Source organism: Ranitomeya variabilis, chromosome 3 (genome assembly GCF_051348905.1).
Source record: "Ranitomeya variabilis isolate aRanVar5 chromosome 3, aRanVar5.hap1, whole genome shotgun sequence".
Taxonomy (NCBI): Eukaryota; Metazoa; Chordata; class Amphibia; order Anura; family Dendrobatidae; genus Ranitomeya; species Ranitomeya variabilis.
Genome location: NC_135234.1, coordinates 38191664 through 38206681, shown reverse-complemented (window position 1 = coordinate 38206681; position 15018 = coordinate 38191664). Strand labels below are relative to the sequence as shown.

Here is a 15018-nt window from a genome sequence, read left to right as displayed (position 1 = left end):
TATCCAGCTCACCGGCCGTTCCTGCTGGTGTTTCAGCAGCTTCACGTCAACAGAGCTGCTCCTCTACTTCTTTCTCCGCTCTGCTCTGTCGATGTGGTGTGACTGCTGCCATCCTGCTAATTGCCAGCCGGCTCCCCCGCAATTAGACAGCACAAAGCCGGCTGTCAGTCTGGAAGATGTTGGCAGTAACGCCCTGTAAGCAGAGCGGATGAGAAGCCGCTTAGAGCTATTGATTCAAATTAACTTTTGTTCTTGAGAAAATCCCTCTAACTTTCAAAGCGAGCTCAGGGAAGCCCGAGCTGTTGCCTTTGCTGGGGCCTTGTGACCTGCTATAAACATGCAATGAATACTGTGCATACTTTTAGCATCTCAGTACATCTGTGCTTGAAGTATAATGGATCCGTATTGCTTCTTTGTCTTTTAGGTTCAAGCACCGCAGCCCGTAGAAGCAAATAACTTGTTCTACCCCAACACTTACCAGGGAATACCCTACGGTTCAACCTACAACATCCCTTATACTTACGCCGCCTATGGAGCCGCTGAGACAAAATCTCAGAAAGCAGATAATTCAGTCTCTTGCAAAATTCCCAGTAATGAGACGACTCCTGTTACTATTGATTTGGTAAAGAAACAGCTTAAAGACAGGTAGGGCAGACTATCCTTCCTTTTTGCGAACTACCTCAGTGTCCTCCCCCAGACTCGTGTTGCATGGGGTCAGGGATGCCGAGCTCTTGTATAACGGCAATGAACTGCTCGAAGATCGCGGATGGAAGCAAGAATTGAGCAAATGTCCTGGATAAACCATTAAAGCCATATTGCCTTATGCTCCAAAAATTCCGGGCTGTGTCAGTGCGACCCCCGGGGACAGGTGCACATTGAAAACCCTGTATGTAAGAAGGAGAGAACTGGCCGAGCTCACAGAAGGTATACAGGTCCATAATCTTCAGGTGGTCAAAATGGTCTTTGGGTATAAGGATATGACCTGAACTTCTCAAAAGTTTATTTTTTCCTTTGATCTGACACAAACTGAAAAAAAATGACTATGAATTTGGAACTGATATTGGAAACCTCTCCATGACTTTCTCCTTTCTGATCTATCCCTGGATCTGGCAACACCTTTCACCAGACAGATCAGGGGGCCTCCTTTTCTCAATAGATGGGGGTCCCAGATATCTAGGGCCTTTCCTCAGGTTATCCCATATACGTGTTTGGCCTTAATTTACCTAAATACTTAGACATATTCTGTAAATGTTCTCTGTATCAAGTTTTTATAAGGTGTTGTCTGGTTTGGGCAATGTCTTTCGCTTTGTATGGTCCCACTAGATGCTGCTGGTAAACAGTGCAAGCACAAGTTACTACTGGGGGTCCATAAACCCTGCTCTTTACGGGTCTTGAATACTGGTGTTGTGTCCATATCTCCGAGTTGCAGGCGATATTGCCCCATGTGCTGGCGCCGATTGTAGCCTGCCTTGTGTGACTGTGTGCCCCCCTAACCCAATACGCAGCGTACCCACTTGTTACTATGCTTTGTGCCACATGCAGGCTCAGCGCAATGGAGGAAGCGCACAAAGCAAATCTTAACCTGCACGAGAAGCACGAGAAAAGCCGGGTAGACTCCAATAGTGCAATTACTCGATTGGACGGGTGCTCAGGGGGTAATGGCGAACGGTATCAGTTTCTGCAAGAAATGCGTGGGTATGTCCAAGACTTGCTTGAGTGTTTCCGTGAAAAGGTAAGAATGCAATCATTTGTTCTGTATGCCTAAAAAATTGCATTTATAAAATATTTTTCCGCCCGTAATCCATCTTTTCAATATGTGAAATAGATAATGTAGCTCATAGAAATATATATATTTCTCGGGCACTTTATTAGGGAAATCATGAGTGTATGCTGATTTTACTGTTTCCTTCTTGCATAATAACTTCTTCCCTCTGAAAGGTTGTCTGGTTGAGACGCCATCTTTATCGCTTCATTGGGGGACACAGGTAACCATGGGGGTGTATGCTGCTGTCGCTAGGAGGCTGATTCTAGGCAAAAAAAAGGCAAAATTAGCTCTTCGGTCCGAGTGCAATACGACAAAACATCAGATCGCACTTGGACCAAAGTTATTCTGTGTCCAATTTTTTATTTTTTTTTCCTTGACCAAATGTGTTTGAGGAAAAAAATCGCAGCATGCACGACTTTCATCCGATATCTGGACTGCACTTGGATGACATATGAGTGCAGACAGATTTTGACAGAATGGAGGGGTTTTTTTTCTGTCTTCTAATCATCTGAGAAAATAGGATCAAACTCTGATCAGAGTGTGGTCGCTGGGGGGAGTGTGGTCGCTGGGGGAGTCTCAGACGAGGAGAAGATGGAAAAAAAATTCTCTTTTCTGTCAGTCTGTAAAAATCGGATCACCGTTTGCTATCATTCTGATCAGAGTGTGATTTGCATAATCAGACTGATTCTCTCAGATGAGAGAACACGTGGTGTGGCAGTCACTAGCCACTGCGATTACTGGGGCACAAAATTTGGAGCATGCTCAATTTAAAAAAATGGAATCCAGCTCCGGAATCCGTCACTTTTCAGATCCGGCACCCTCCGACTCCCATAGGCTTCCATTCTAGCAAACATCCGGAAGCGCCGGATCCGAAGCGCTTCCAGCTTGTTCGCTAGAGACAAAAAGCGTTAAGATGGACGTTTTTTCCGGAAACGGCAGATTTGCCGGATCCGGCGAAAACTGGACGAAACGCAATGTCATCCAGCGCAATCCGGCACTAATGCAAGTCTATGGGAAAAAAACTGTATCCGGCGGCAACTTTCGCTGGATCCTTTTTTTTTTTAAATTTATCCTGACAGCGAAAACCTGATGTGTGAAAGTAGCCTAAAGGACACCTGCATTTATGTCCCAACATGACATTGCATAGGTTTAATGGCCGGCTGCTCCCTCTCCCGACTTGTCCATACACGGGAGCGCTTGCTCCACCATGTGTACCTGTTTTCTATGGGGAGAGAGCCGCTGCCAGACTCCTGGAGGAGAACTAAAGGAGATCGGATGGCCCCGATGGTTTTTGTCATCTTTTGGCAGGTCCTCCCATACACCTTAGACTGGTGGCTTCTGCTGATATTAGTGTAATGTGTATGGGGGCAGCCATATATATATATTTTATTATTAGGAATATTTAATTGATTCTGTAATATTATTTTCCTTACAATGGGAGACTGATAGTGAAAGTATTACCCACCTCAGATAGTGTAAATAGCGTAATGCACCAGCTATCTGCGTTCGGTAATGACTTTCTGAGACTTGCTCCTCCTGAGATTTGTGGTGTCTGGGAGCAGTAGGTCCTCAGACCCTTATGTGATGGTTCCCATTCTGAGAACAGGTAAGTCCCAGCTGATGCACATAGAGCACGGCAGTCAGTGTCGTGGGGTCTTCCAGGATGTGTATGTGATCGGTGGGCATCCAAACCCTTCGCTACGTGATACCACTCTGTCCATGTGCGTGCCTGATACTGCCACTGCACTAGGGACTGGGGCTGAGCTGTGGTACCAGAGAAAATGTACCGCAATTCAGTGGTAGGCCCCCTCCGATCACACACCGCCATCACTAATGCAGGAAAGGCTGGATGGGATTGGTTGTATTCCCCATCATGTTGGACACCAGCTTTTATTAATCCATTACTCTTCCAGGTCATTGTTCGTGGAATAAGCCACCCCCGTTTTTCCTTCTGTCGCAGAATACGGTATTACGAATGCTGTTGTGTTTTTTCAGGTTCCTCTGATAAATGAGCTCGAATCCGCAATGCACCAGCTGTACAAACAGCGAGCTGCCCGCCTTGTCCAAAGACGACAAGAGGACATAAAAGATGAATCTTCGGAGTTTTCGAGCCATTCAAGTCAGTCCATCTTGAAGGTTTTTATTATTCATTAAGCAACCTCCTGACATGTATATGATTCTATGCCCGACCATGAGTGCAAATGTATTTCATACTGTTAAGTCATTGCGTTTCCTAGGCTCATCCTGAACTAGATGTGAATTTAGCTTTTAAGTTGAGTAGGATTGGAGTGTGCGGTGCTATTTCTTTTCCAGTTTGGCGGTATCTTTACCTTTTTGATGGTTGAATAAGCCATAGTGATAGGACTGACTGCTGTATAAGGAACATCCTGCTTACAGACGTCATCGGACATATTATCCCTTCTACGAGCCCCCATCCTACAGCTTTCACACTGCAGGGGTGTACATATGCTTAATACACCCCACTACACTGCAGGGGGTATAAAAGGGCCTAACACACCCCACTTTGGTGGCAGGTAACAGCAGCAATTTTTTTTTGCTTGCTGCAAGCATGGATCTGCACCAGATTTTGCAGGTTTTGCATTGGCACCTCTGCTACTCTGTTCAGTAGTATTTTTAGGGGCCCTTTTTTGTAAGCAGAGGATGTAATCTGGGGTTTATTCACATGCCGCAAACTACCTGCAGAAAATTAATTGATGATCCCCACCCACCATATATCTGAATAAGGCTCAAAGTAATCACTGTGCTTCCTGACAAAATAATGGAACTGCTGCATGTACATTTATCCCGTTGACTTGGCTCACACTTTTTTTTTTTTTTCCCTCCTTACTAGTGTTGAGCATTCCGATACCGCAAGTATCGGGTATCGGCCGATACTTGCGGGTATCGGAATTCCGATACCGAGATCCGATACTTTTGTGGTATCAGGTATCGGTATCGAAACAACATTAATGTGTAAAAGAAAGAATTAAAATAAAAAATATTGCTATACTCACCTCTCCGACGCAGCCTGGACCTCACCAAGGGAACCGGCAGCGTTCTGTGCTTAAAATGCGCGCTTTTCCTTCCTCCCGTGACGTCACGGCTTGTGATTGGTCGCGTGCCGCCCATGTGGCCGCGACGCGACCAATCACAGCAAGCCGTGACGTAATTTTCAGGTCCTGAATGCCGAATTCTAGGAATTCAGGATTTTAAAATTACGTTCCGGCTTGTGATGCGTCGCGGTCACATGGGCGACGCGACCAATCACAAGCCGTGACGTCACGGAAGGCAGGAAACGCGCGCATTTTAAAATTACGTCCCGGCTTGTGATTGGTTGCGTGCCGCCCATGTGACCGCGACGCGACCAATCACAGCAAGCCGTGACGTAATTTCAGGTCCTGAATGCAGAATTCTGCCTTCAGGACCTGAAATTACGTCACGGCTTGCTGTGATTGGTCGCGTCGCGGTCACATGGGCGGCACGCGACCAATCACAAGCCGTGACGTCATGGGAGGAAGGAAACGCGCGCATTTTAAGCAAACAACGCTGCCGGTTCCCTCGGTGAGGTCCAGGCTGCGTCGGAGAGGTGAGTATAGCAATATTTTTTATTTTAATTCTTTCGTTTACACATTAATATGGTTCCCAGGGCCTGAAGGAGAGTTTCCTCTCCTTCAGACCCTGGGAACCATGAGGGATACCGTCCGATACTTGAGTCCCATTGACTTGTATTGGTATCGGGTATCGGTATCGGATTAGATCCGATACTTTGCCGGTATCGGCCGATACTTTCCGATACCGATACTTTCAAGTATCGGACGGTATCGCTCAACACTACTCCTTACTTACTTTTTTATATACCTGAATTAGAAATGAGAACTAGAAAAAAAAGGCTCCTAAAAAAACATGCATAGCTAAATGTCATCAAATTATCAAAGTATGAACTTAGACTGATAAAGCAGAGCCCTGCATTTTTTAATTATCATTGCATTTCCCTAAGGCTGCATTCACATGTCCGTGGGTACAAGCTGCAATGCACGGGGCAGCCGTGGGTCTCCTGAGCCCAAACTATGCAGTCTTATATAAAGCTATAATGCTGAGTGTGGGTCCAGAGGGCCCCGGTCGTCCTGGTCATTATGGTCCTTGCCTGGACCACAACTACAGCTTTACCTGCAAACTCTAATGTTCTGACTGTTTGCCTCTTACTTGCCAATGACTCTGTATGTTTTACCCTTTAATTCCCCGTATAGAAATGTTATGTCTTGTTCGGCTACACAGTTTAGAATACGCCAGAGTTTTTTGTGCAGGACCTCACACAGAGATTCAGTTCCCACCTTAAACTGTTTATCACTTTCTGGAGCCAGCGGGACTTCTTATTGTAGGCTGCTGTATAGGGCTGTACACATTGCACCCCTCACGCCCTGCTTATACCGTCGGAGCCTTCACATCGCTGCCAGATGACATCAGTATGACCGCACATTGTCGAGGCACCCAGCGATTGGCTGCAGCAATAATTGCACAGAATTAAGAACAATGACACCACAGGCGTGACTTTACTCCTTCTCAGCTATATTGTTTTCTGCTGAATATTGTGTGCTGGCTTCTAATAATTAAAGGGGAGTGCAATTTTGTTTTTGCAAGAGGGGTTTTCTGATTATTATATATAGGTAAAATTGTAAAGTGCTTGTAAATGTAGCTTAGTGCTGCAAGCGCTGCCCTGAAGTTCGCTGGATCCTACCAGTTTGTGTCCTTGCACTTTTCCGATGCTGTAGAGGCAAAGCTGCTTCTACACTCAAGAGTCCACACTTGCCACCGGTCCAAACTGTCAATTTTTTGGAGCACTCTGCCCCTAGGTGTGCAGGAAGCTGGGCAACAGGGGAGCTATGTGCTGCTAAAGGCAGAAGATAAAAATACCCCTTTAAGTATGTAAACTCTCCTGGGTATACCTAGTCTAGCCTTGTTGACTTGGTCTTCCTTTGTGGTGTTGATCTCCTGTTTCTTCCCATGATTTCTTTGCGGTCTCCTCACGACTCTTGCTATCCTCCCTCATAGATCTGTGACATAGAATATATGGAGACTCTGCCATGTACATCAGGGGACAGCAATTCTAGGCTTCAAACTTTCTCCCCTGCCTCCTCCTTATGATAGGTTTCTGCACATAATCTTTTACAAGCAGGAGGCATTGGAGACTTTGAAGCTTCATTCCATAGAATACAATGGAGATTTTGCACGCATCAGTCACAGATGGTAACAACCAACCGTGCGAGTCAAGGGAGCTTTATAATTCTGCAGCTATGTCATAGTGGTACTGCTTTAAGGAATTAGATGTCGCTGTATTGTAGTAGATAACCTGGTGTTTGTCACTTCCTAATTTTTTCGAGTAAATGTGTCATCTATCTAGAGAAGCGGTTTTGCTTTTACAATCTGTATTTTAGAAGTCATATCTAAGAAATGTGAAGACATTCTATAGATTGTGTCTGAACAGCGGCTTTGTTCTGTAACTTCTCAGGTAAAGCTGTAATGGCACCGAATCTTGATTCTTTTGGGCGCGATCGAGCAGCATATCAGGAGCATGCGAAACAACGGAGGATAGCCGAGAGAGAAGCCAGAAGGTAGGGGAGAGGGTCCAAATGATGTATGGTCTCCTAACTGGCTGTTGTATAACTACAACTCCCAGCCAGAAGCTGGAGAGCAGTGTTGGTCGGTTTCATATTGTAAAGGTGATAAATCGATTATAAATCTGGACCTCGTACGAGGGGTGTCCTGATCTTATCCATGTACGTTTTCCCTTTGTTGGTGAACAGTAAACCATCCTTTAGATATATGTTCATCTTTTGCACATTACACAACAGTTCATGAAGTCTCTTGAGTGATTCCTCCTTGTTTCAGGGCACGGCGGCGACAAGCTCGTGAAGTTTCTGGGAAGATGGCGGAACACCTCGAAGGTCTTTCTAGCGACGACGAAGAGACCTCTACAGACATCACCAACTTTAACATGGAGAAAGGCAAGTACATTCCACCGTGATCTACTGCATGGAAGTCACGTCGCCCACGTGAACCTGTCAGATGATACCCTCTGCCCAAACCGCGAGCAACAGGTATCAGCCACTGGTGATATGATCATAGCCCATGTATGTCTTCAAATGGAGAAAAACTTTCTTTTAATTGCTGCCTGGGACCGAGCCGCACTATTGGTATTGTCAGTCGCCGTCAGCGAGCAGAGAGAAGCCACCAGGGTCCCGCCTGTCGCACGAGTCAATAGCGCGGCTCGGTTCCCTTGAACAGTGGCACTGGTTTTTGTACTGCGTGAAGTCCTATATGCTGAGTATGGACGTACAGAGGATTTTTTTTTTTTCCCAGATCGGATCTTGAAAGAGTCCAGCAAAGTCTTTGAAGATACCCTGGATAATTTCCACTCCATCGACTGCATCAAGTTTCAGTTTGAGACCTGGCGCAAGACTTACTATAATACGTATAAAGATGCTTACATCGGGCTCTGTTTACCAAAACTGTTAAATCCTCTTATACGTCTCCAACTAGTAACTTGGAACCCGCTCGAGGTAGGTTACGAATAGTGATAAGCAAACGTGCTGGGATAAGGTGTTATATGAGCATGCTCTGGCGCTAACGGCGTGCTCAAAAATGTCTTCGAGTCCCCACGTCTGTATGTCTCACGCTGTTCGCCAGTTGCAACACTTTCAGGGATTGCCTAGCAGATAATCCCTGCATGTGTTGCTGCTGTCGAACAGACGTGGGGATTCTGAAGACATTTTTGAGCACGCCGTTAGCCCCAGAGCATGCTCATATAACACCTTATCCCAGCACGTTCGCTCATCACTAGTTATGAATATTGGGTAAACACATGGGAAGAATATTTTCTGGAATGATAATAACTATCTTATGGAGCTCATTCACATTCAGAGCAGTTTTAAAATAAATAAAAATTAAGCTAATTTTGGGAAACCATGCTTTAAAAAAAAGGCCATACTTACCCCCAGAATTCACCCTCCGCACCATCACAGACAGTCTACATTGGCGTTAAAGCGATTGTGACCTGACTGGTTATAGGGTCCAGTTTACTGACCACCAAAGACCACTGGAGCGGAGGTTGGATTTTAGGGGTCAGTAGGAGGGGTGTCCATATAAACTATATAATGCCAGCACAGCCAGATGGTATAGGGCCAAACATTGACAAGGGGAGATGGTAAGACCCAAGTTGTCAATTCTGTAATTTTTATATCAGGAGGAATAACTTGATCCGCAGAGTTTTTGGAAAAGACTCTCCAGAAATGTTATATCATTGTCTAAACCTCACAGGTCAGGAAAACGGACAACATCTTATGGAAAAAGTTGCCAGAATCATTATGAATCGGCAATTTTAATAAACTAATTGCATTTTTTTTTCTTTCAGCCCAAGTGCTGTGACTTTGAGAGTATGGCCTGGTTTGAATCTCTGCTCTTTTATGGTCACGAAGAGAAAGACTTTGACAGTGAAGACGTGGACATTGTGCTTCTGCCATCATTAGTGGAAAAGGTTATTCTTCCCAGGCTCGCAGGTCTGTACAGACGATTCCTTACTTGGCAATTAATGAAAATTAATTTACCAGAATGGTCTGCTCACGGGCGTGGAGTGTCTGTAATGGTGTTCACTTTCTTATTTTACTGTATCCGAAAGTGCAGCAAAACTACTGTTACTTCTACCATGTTGATGAATGCACCAGGGATATCAAACTCCATGCATACATCTAATGTGTGCATTTCCTGGTGCATATGACAATTGTGTGCACCTAATAAGGTGTGAACAGACTTTCTTGCTGCTTCCCTCAGTTCTTGCAGAGAACGTGTGGGACCCATTTTCTACAGCAGAGACGAACAGGTTGGCAGCCGTGTTCCAGAAACTAATCACCGGATACCCGACCATCGTCAATTCAGACAACAAGAACACAGAGGTAAAAATAACTCCCGAGTCCTAGAACATCGCGCTCTCTGCTCGCCCACAGCACGGAGGGACCGTAGTCATTAGTTTAGATTCTGCTTTATCGTATGGATCGCACAGCAATACCTGTAGGCTGGAGTACGGATATATAAACATGTGGTAAGGTGTCGTTCTGCCCTTCGCAGGCACTACTGAAAGCGCTGCTAATGAGGATGAGGAGAACGTTGGACGACGATGTTTTTATGCCTCTTTATCCTAAAAAGTAAGTGTTTTCTTTTTCTGAACTATTCGTAGCCAAATGCTAATTTCGGGGTCAAGGGACCGCCATTCTTCTAATCTAATCTATGTATCCATCTATAGTATGAGGATGCAAGTACCACTTCTCGGACTTTTATAGCTGATTCTGCTGCATTAAAGCGTTTTTTCATCTCCTTAAGTCTGTAAAATTGTGAAGACCACTATTAAAAAAAATCCTCTGTTCTTAAGAACATAGATTTTTAATTTTATAGTTCATCGCTTATTGCCTAGAGCACCAGTCATGGGGGTCACTTATGGCCACGTTGGGCAAGACGTGTGACAGCGAAGTCTTTCCGAACTATCCAGACATAGAGAAGCTTCTGTGTCCTAATGGTTTGGGGCCACACCGTGTGTTGTAGGTTTTTCACCTTTGCTGTAATCACCTATGACCTTGATGAGTTTAGTCTGTTCCTCATGCTACAATATAATGTCCTTTTTACATATATTTCCAGTGTGATCGACAATAAGAACTCGGGGCCGTGCGTGTTCTTCCAGCGCCAGTTCTGGTCTTCAGTAAAGGTACAGGCTCAGGATATGAGGAGTGATTGTCCCTCGCTCGCCTGGTTGGCCAGCAGCTCATCATATGCACAATGTCATCTTTGTTAGGTTAGGAATGAAATGTGATGGCGGCATCTGTGGCTTTACAGGCCTTGTTTTTCTGTCTCAGTTACTAGGAAACTTCTTGAAGTGGTACGGTGTCCTTTCCAACAAGAGCTTACAGGAGCTGGCCATAGACGGACTGCTGAACAGATACATCCTCATGGCTTTTCAGAATAACGAGAACGGAGAAGAGAGTATTAAGAAAGCGCAGAGTGTGAGTAGGATTATACCTTAGTATTAAACGTCCAAGCTCCCATGTTTTTATCCATGCAGGTTCCCTGGATCTGTCTGTACGCAGGAAATGATTGTCAGCAGAAAACACCACTAATTTGATGTGAATGGAGGCCTACCAGACATTCTCTGGGAGATAAGCTGCTGCCTAAACTGCATTTTGTAAAAGCCCTGTGGTCTCATCCTACCTGACCCCATGTGTTTGGGGTGGATGACTACTGGATTGCCAAACTGAGAACTGTGTAAGGCCGGCCATATGCATTAGATAGCTGTCGGCTGCACAATGCTTCAGCTCTGAGGTGACACTCCTTGGCCGGGCGCTTTGTGTTCTATAAGAGAAAGCTGACAACGTCGGCTGGTGGCTCATCTCCGGGAGAACGATGCAATCGGCATTCCGAAATCAGACATGCCCAGTCGACATCGCCCTCGACAATCAGTCGGCCAGCACCTCTATACATATAAGACCATTGGCCGAACGTGTCCATATCAGCAGGCATTAGTCTAGTCTAATGTTTGGGGCCTTAAAGCCGGGATTCTCAAACTTCCTTTTTTCTACTTCTAAGCCAATCCATGGTGAAACGCCATCTAGCAGCAGTAGATACAGCAAAACAACAGAAAACACCTTCTGAGAGGCGCAAAATAAGTGCCCAAATACCACATCACAGTACAAAATACTTCCCCAACGGTACCGCATACCACGGAGGAGCACAAAGTGCAGCACACCCGTGCCAACCGCATTACTCCTGTAACCTGTCAGCCACGTTGCCAGGCATAGGAGCCAGCTACATCGCCCCTGTAAGTGTAAGCTTCATAACTAGTGAGGAGTGAGTATACTCGTTGCTCGGGTTTTCAGCTACTAGCCAGGCTGAGTACATGTGGGGGTTGCCTGGTTGCTAGGGAATCCCCACATGTAATCAAGCTGTCTAGTAGCTGTACTGTAAATCATTCAGCTGTGGCAAGGAAAACTAAATCTCTGAGCAGTCATAAATACTCGGAGATCACCCGAGCATGCTCAGGAAAACCAGAGCAACAAGTACACTCGCTCATCACTATTCATAAGTGAAAGCAATAACGCAACCCATGTCATCTGAGTGCTTTTTTTTTTTCCACGCACCCGTAGACTCACATTGCTGATTTTGATGCAACACTCGGATCAAAATCAGACAAGTCTTAGCAATTTTTTTTTTTTGCAGACCACACGGAACCGCTTCTTAAAACTCAGGTACAATTGTCATCCGTGAAAACTACGTCTAGCACTCGTGCAAGAAAAATCAGTTGTGTGCGTGCGTCCTTAAGGGAGTCACTGAAAACTTCTTATTGCATCAACTCCCTTTAAAGGACCACTCCAGTTTGTTGTTTTGTTTTCAGCGCCAGAGTGGTGCTTTAAGTGTAAGCCCACAGTCCCCTGTGATATATTCACCGTTTGGATTCCCTGGTTTTCAGCACTGCTCCCATCCCGCAGAGCCATCGTGTGAGCACGACTTCTGACAGTGGAAGTCAGAAGCTCCACTCACAAGTTCTCAATACAAGACTCTCATAGACTTGTATGGGAAAGTGCCGGCAGGTTACTTGTCACAGCAGAAGGACCAGAGCGGCGGGGAAACCGATGGAGGTGGAAGTTGAGTATATGATGGGACTTGCATTTAAAGTGCCACTCCAGCATTGCAATTTAAAAAAAAAACAAAAACCGCTGGGGTGGTTCTTTTTGGGATGCCGACCTGAGGTGTATGTCAGAAGTGGAGTGTGTGGCTGCAGGATAGTGTATAGGGGACGCACGGGTCAGTATAGAGGTTGCAGAGACGCATCGGTCGTCTTATGAGCAGTTTGCACACTGTTTGTAGATCATTTTCAGTTTGCTTGATTTGTTTTTGTTTAGATGTGCTGGAACAATGAAAGGTTTGTGTGGACATAACACGTATCCTTCTAATCCATCATTCATGTCCGGAGTTCCTAGTAACCTCGGGCTGCGCTCTCCCACGTAGGTTTATTCTAAAGGCGACATCTCTCCTGTTTCTCGCACACTTATTCCAGGACGCACTCTTCTGTGTCTTAATCCTTCATCAGATGTTTTTGGCAGCTACACGAGGGTGACATGGCGAACGGCCCCAATAAGAGGGGTTACTTTTTTTTTTCCCATCTGTCCTTAGTATTCAAGGCTCTTCACCCAGGACCGCACCTGGGCACCTACATGTCACCGTCCAGGACAGGAAACCACTGAACCGGCGTGGGAGATGTCATTTTGTTTTACTATTTGCTTTTCCAGGTGATTGCTTGTTTTCCGAAGCAATGGTTCTCAAGCCTTAAAGGAGGTAAAACCATTCCTCAGCTAGAAAACTTTGCCCGGTACTTGACCCATCTGGCCGGCGTCATCTACAGGCAGAACATAGGCTGCTCAGACATGGAGAAGAGAAACGCCAGGTGAGTTTCTTACCTTTTTCTCACATTTATGGCAGATCCATGGAGTATACCATAAATGTATAGTAGATGTAGGCCCCGCATCTGAGTGCGTTTGGTGCCTGTGCTGATACCTTCACAGACGGAGCTGATGGTGCTGCGTTTTATATAATTTGTGGCCTGATTTTTATTTAATTTTTTAAAAATTTTTTCCTTCTTTCTAGAGACCAAATCCGACAGATCGTGAAGTTATTAGCAAGTATTCGCTCCATAGAAAACGCTATGTCTGTTGCAAATGATTACAACGTAAAGGACATCAAAGCTCCTCCAACAGATGGGAAATAAAGCAGCGGACGTGCGGTCCTATCCCATCCCCAGCCACCATCCTATTCGCTCTGTACATAGTCTGTAAAAACTAAAAAGCTGTATAAATTGTTTGTTTTTAATGAAATGGTCAACACATAAAATAAATGACATGTTCTCGATGGGCACAGTCCTGTGTATGTACCTACGCATCACTTCTATGGAGAAATCCCAGGCTAGAATTACATTGCCACTTCGAGATTGCGGTGACACGTTACATCTAATTAGTGTGGGTATTGGTGCCAAAAATACAAGTCTTTAGGTTTTTGGTCACTGATGGTGAATTGCAGAAATTTTTGGCTCAGTGGACTTAATTGTAAGGCCGGGGTCACACATGCGAGAAACTCGTCCGTGTCTCGCATGTGAAACCCAAGCTGTGGCGCCGGCACTGTGGAGCGGAGCGTGCGGCCGCATAGGAACACATGGATCTGCACGCTCCGCTCCCAAGTGCCGGCGCCAGAGCTTGGGTTTCACATGCGAGACACGGACGTGTTTCTCGCATGTGTGACCCCGGCCTAAGACACTTAGAAGAGTCCGGCTTGTAATTTGGCTGAGCCTCTAATCACCATGTAGCCCTGGCCTTAGGGACATGTTTTTCTGACCTGATGGGGTTCAATATGTTTAAAGGGTTTTTGTTGCCTACTCTGAGCAGCATAATGTAGAGAAAGAGACCCTAATTCCAACAATGTGTCACTTACTGTTGTAATTTTGATAATCTGCTGCTGATAAAACTGCAATTTTATCACTACAGGACTAATAAACCTGCTGCCATGGAGTCCTCTATAGTCAGGAGCTTTGTATAACCACGCCCCCACTACTGATTGGCCACACTCTGATGACACAGGCAGAAAGCTAAAAATCAATGTCTAACTGTAGGGGGGGGAATCTGTTGACAACTTGTCTGACACCCTTGACATTGTGGGCACCTGATAATTTTAGTCTGCTGTCCCCGATGACAACTTTTTGTTTACAAGAGCGTAACCTGCCCTCGACGCCCTGTGATTTCACACTCTTGGTGAAAAGCTTACCGCTCTCGGTGCTGTATTGCTATGTAAGGACTGTAATTTATTAAATATATCAACATTAATTGGAAAATAGTTGGTGCAATCGACTTCTCATAAACTACTTTTTTCAGTTCTTAAAATGAATCCAGCAAAGAAAACCATGGATATTTGCATTTAAAGGGGTTGTCCTTTTCTCCTATGCCTCATTGGGGGACACAGACCGTGGTGTATGCTGCTGCCACTAGGAGGCTGACACTAAGTGATACACAGAAAGTTCTCTCCTCCCCTTCAGTGTACACCCTCCTGCTGGCTCTCAGCTCCTCCCCTGCAGTATACGCCCTCCTGCTGGCTCTCAGCTCCTCCCCTGCAGTATACACCCTCCCGCTGGCTCTCAGCTCCTCCCCTGCAGTATACGCCCTCCTGCTGGCTCT

The 15018-nt window shown here is 45.5% G+C and overlaps 1 protein-coding gene across 2 annotated transcripts in view; it reads left to right on the top strand.

Annotated features, from left to right (window-relative positions):
• The window catches only part of PAXBP1 (PAX3 and PAX7 binding protein 1), a 28565-nt gene extending 14860 nt beyond the window's left edge, over positions 1-13705 (top strand). For both annotated transcript variants that reach the window (XM_077293989.1, XM_077293990.1), the window contains exons 6-18: positions 425-645; positions 1543-1732; positions 3761-3884; positions 7272-7374; positions 7652-7767; positions 8123-8322; positions 9174-9318; positions 9590-9711; positions 9884-9960; positions 10448-10514; positions 10663-10809; positions 13090-13244; positions 13445-13705. In XM_077293989.1, the coding sequence (XP_077150104.1) occupies positions 425-645; positions 1543-1732; positions 3761-3884; positions 7272-7374; positions 7652-7767; positions 8123-8322; positions 9174-9318; positions 9590-9711; positions 9884-9960; positions 10448-10514; positions 10663-10809; positions 13090-13244; positions 13445-13565 (1788 nt within the window). In that variant the 3' untranslated portion in view covers positions 13566-13705. The remainder of the gene's footprint in view (positions 1-424; positions 646-1542; positions 1733-3760; positions 3885-7271; positions 7375-7651; positions 7768-8122; positions 8323-9173; positions 9319-9589; positions 9712-9883; positions 9961-10447; positions 10515-10662; positions 10810-13089; positions 13245-13444) is intronic.
• The last annotated feature ends 1313 nt before the right edge of the window (positions 13706-15018 follow it).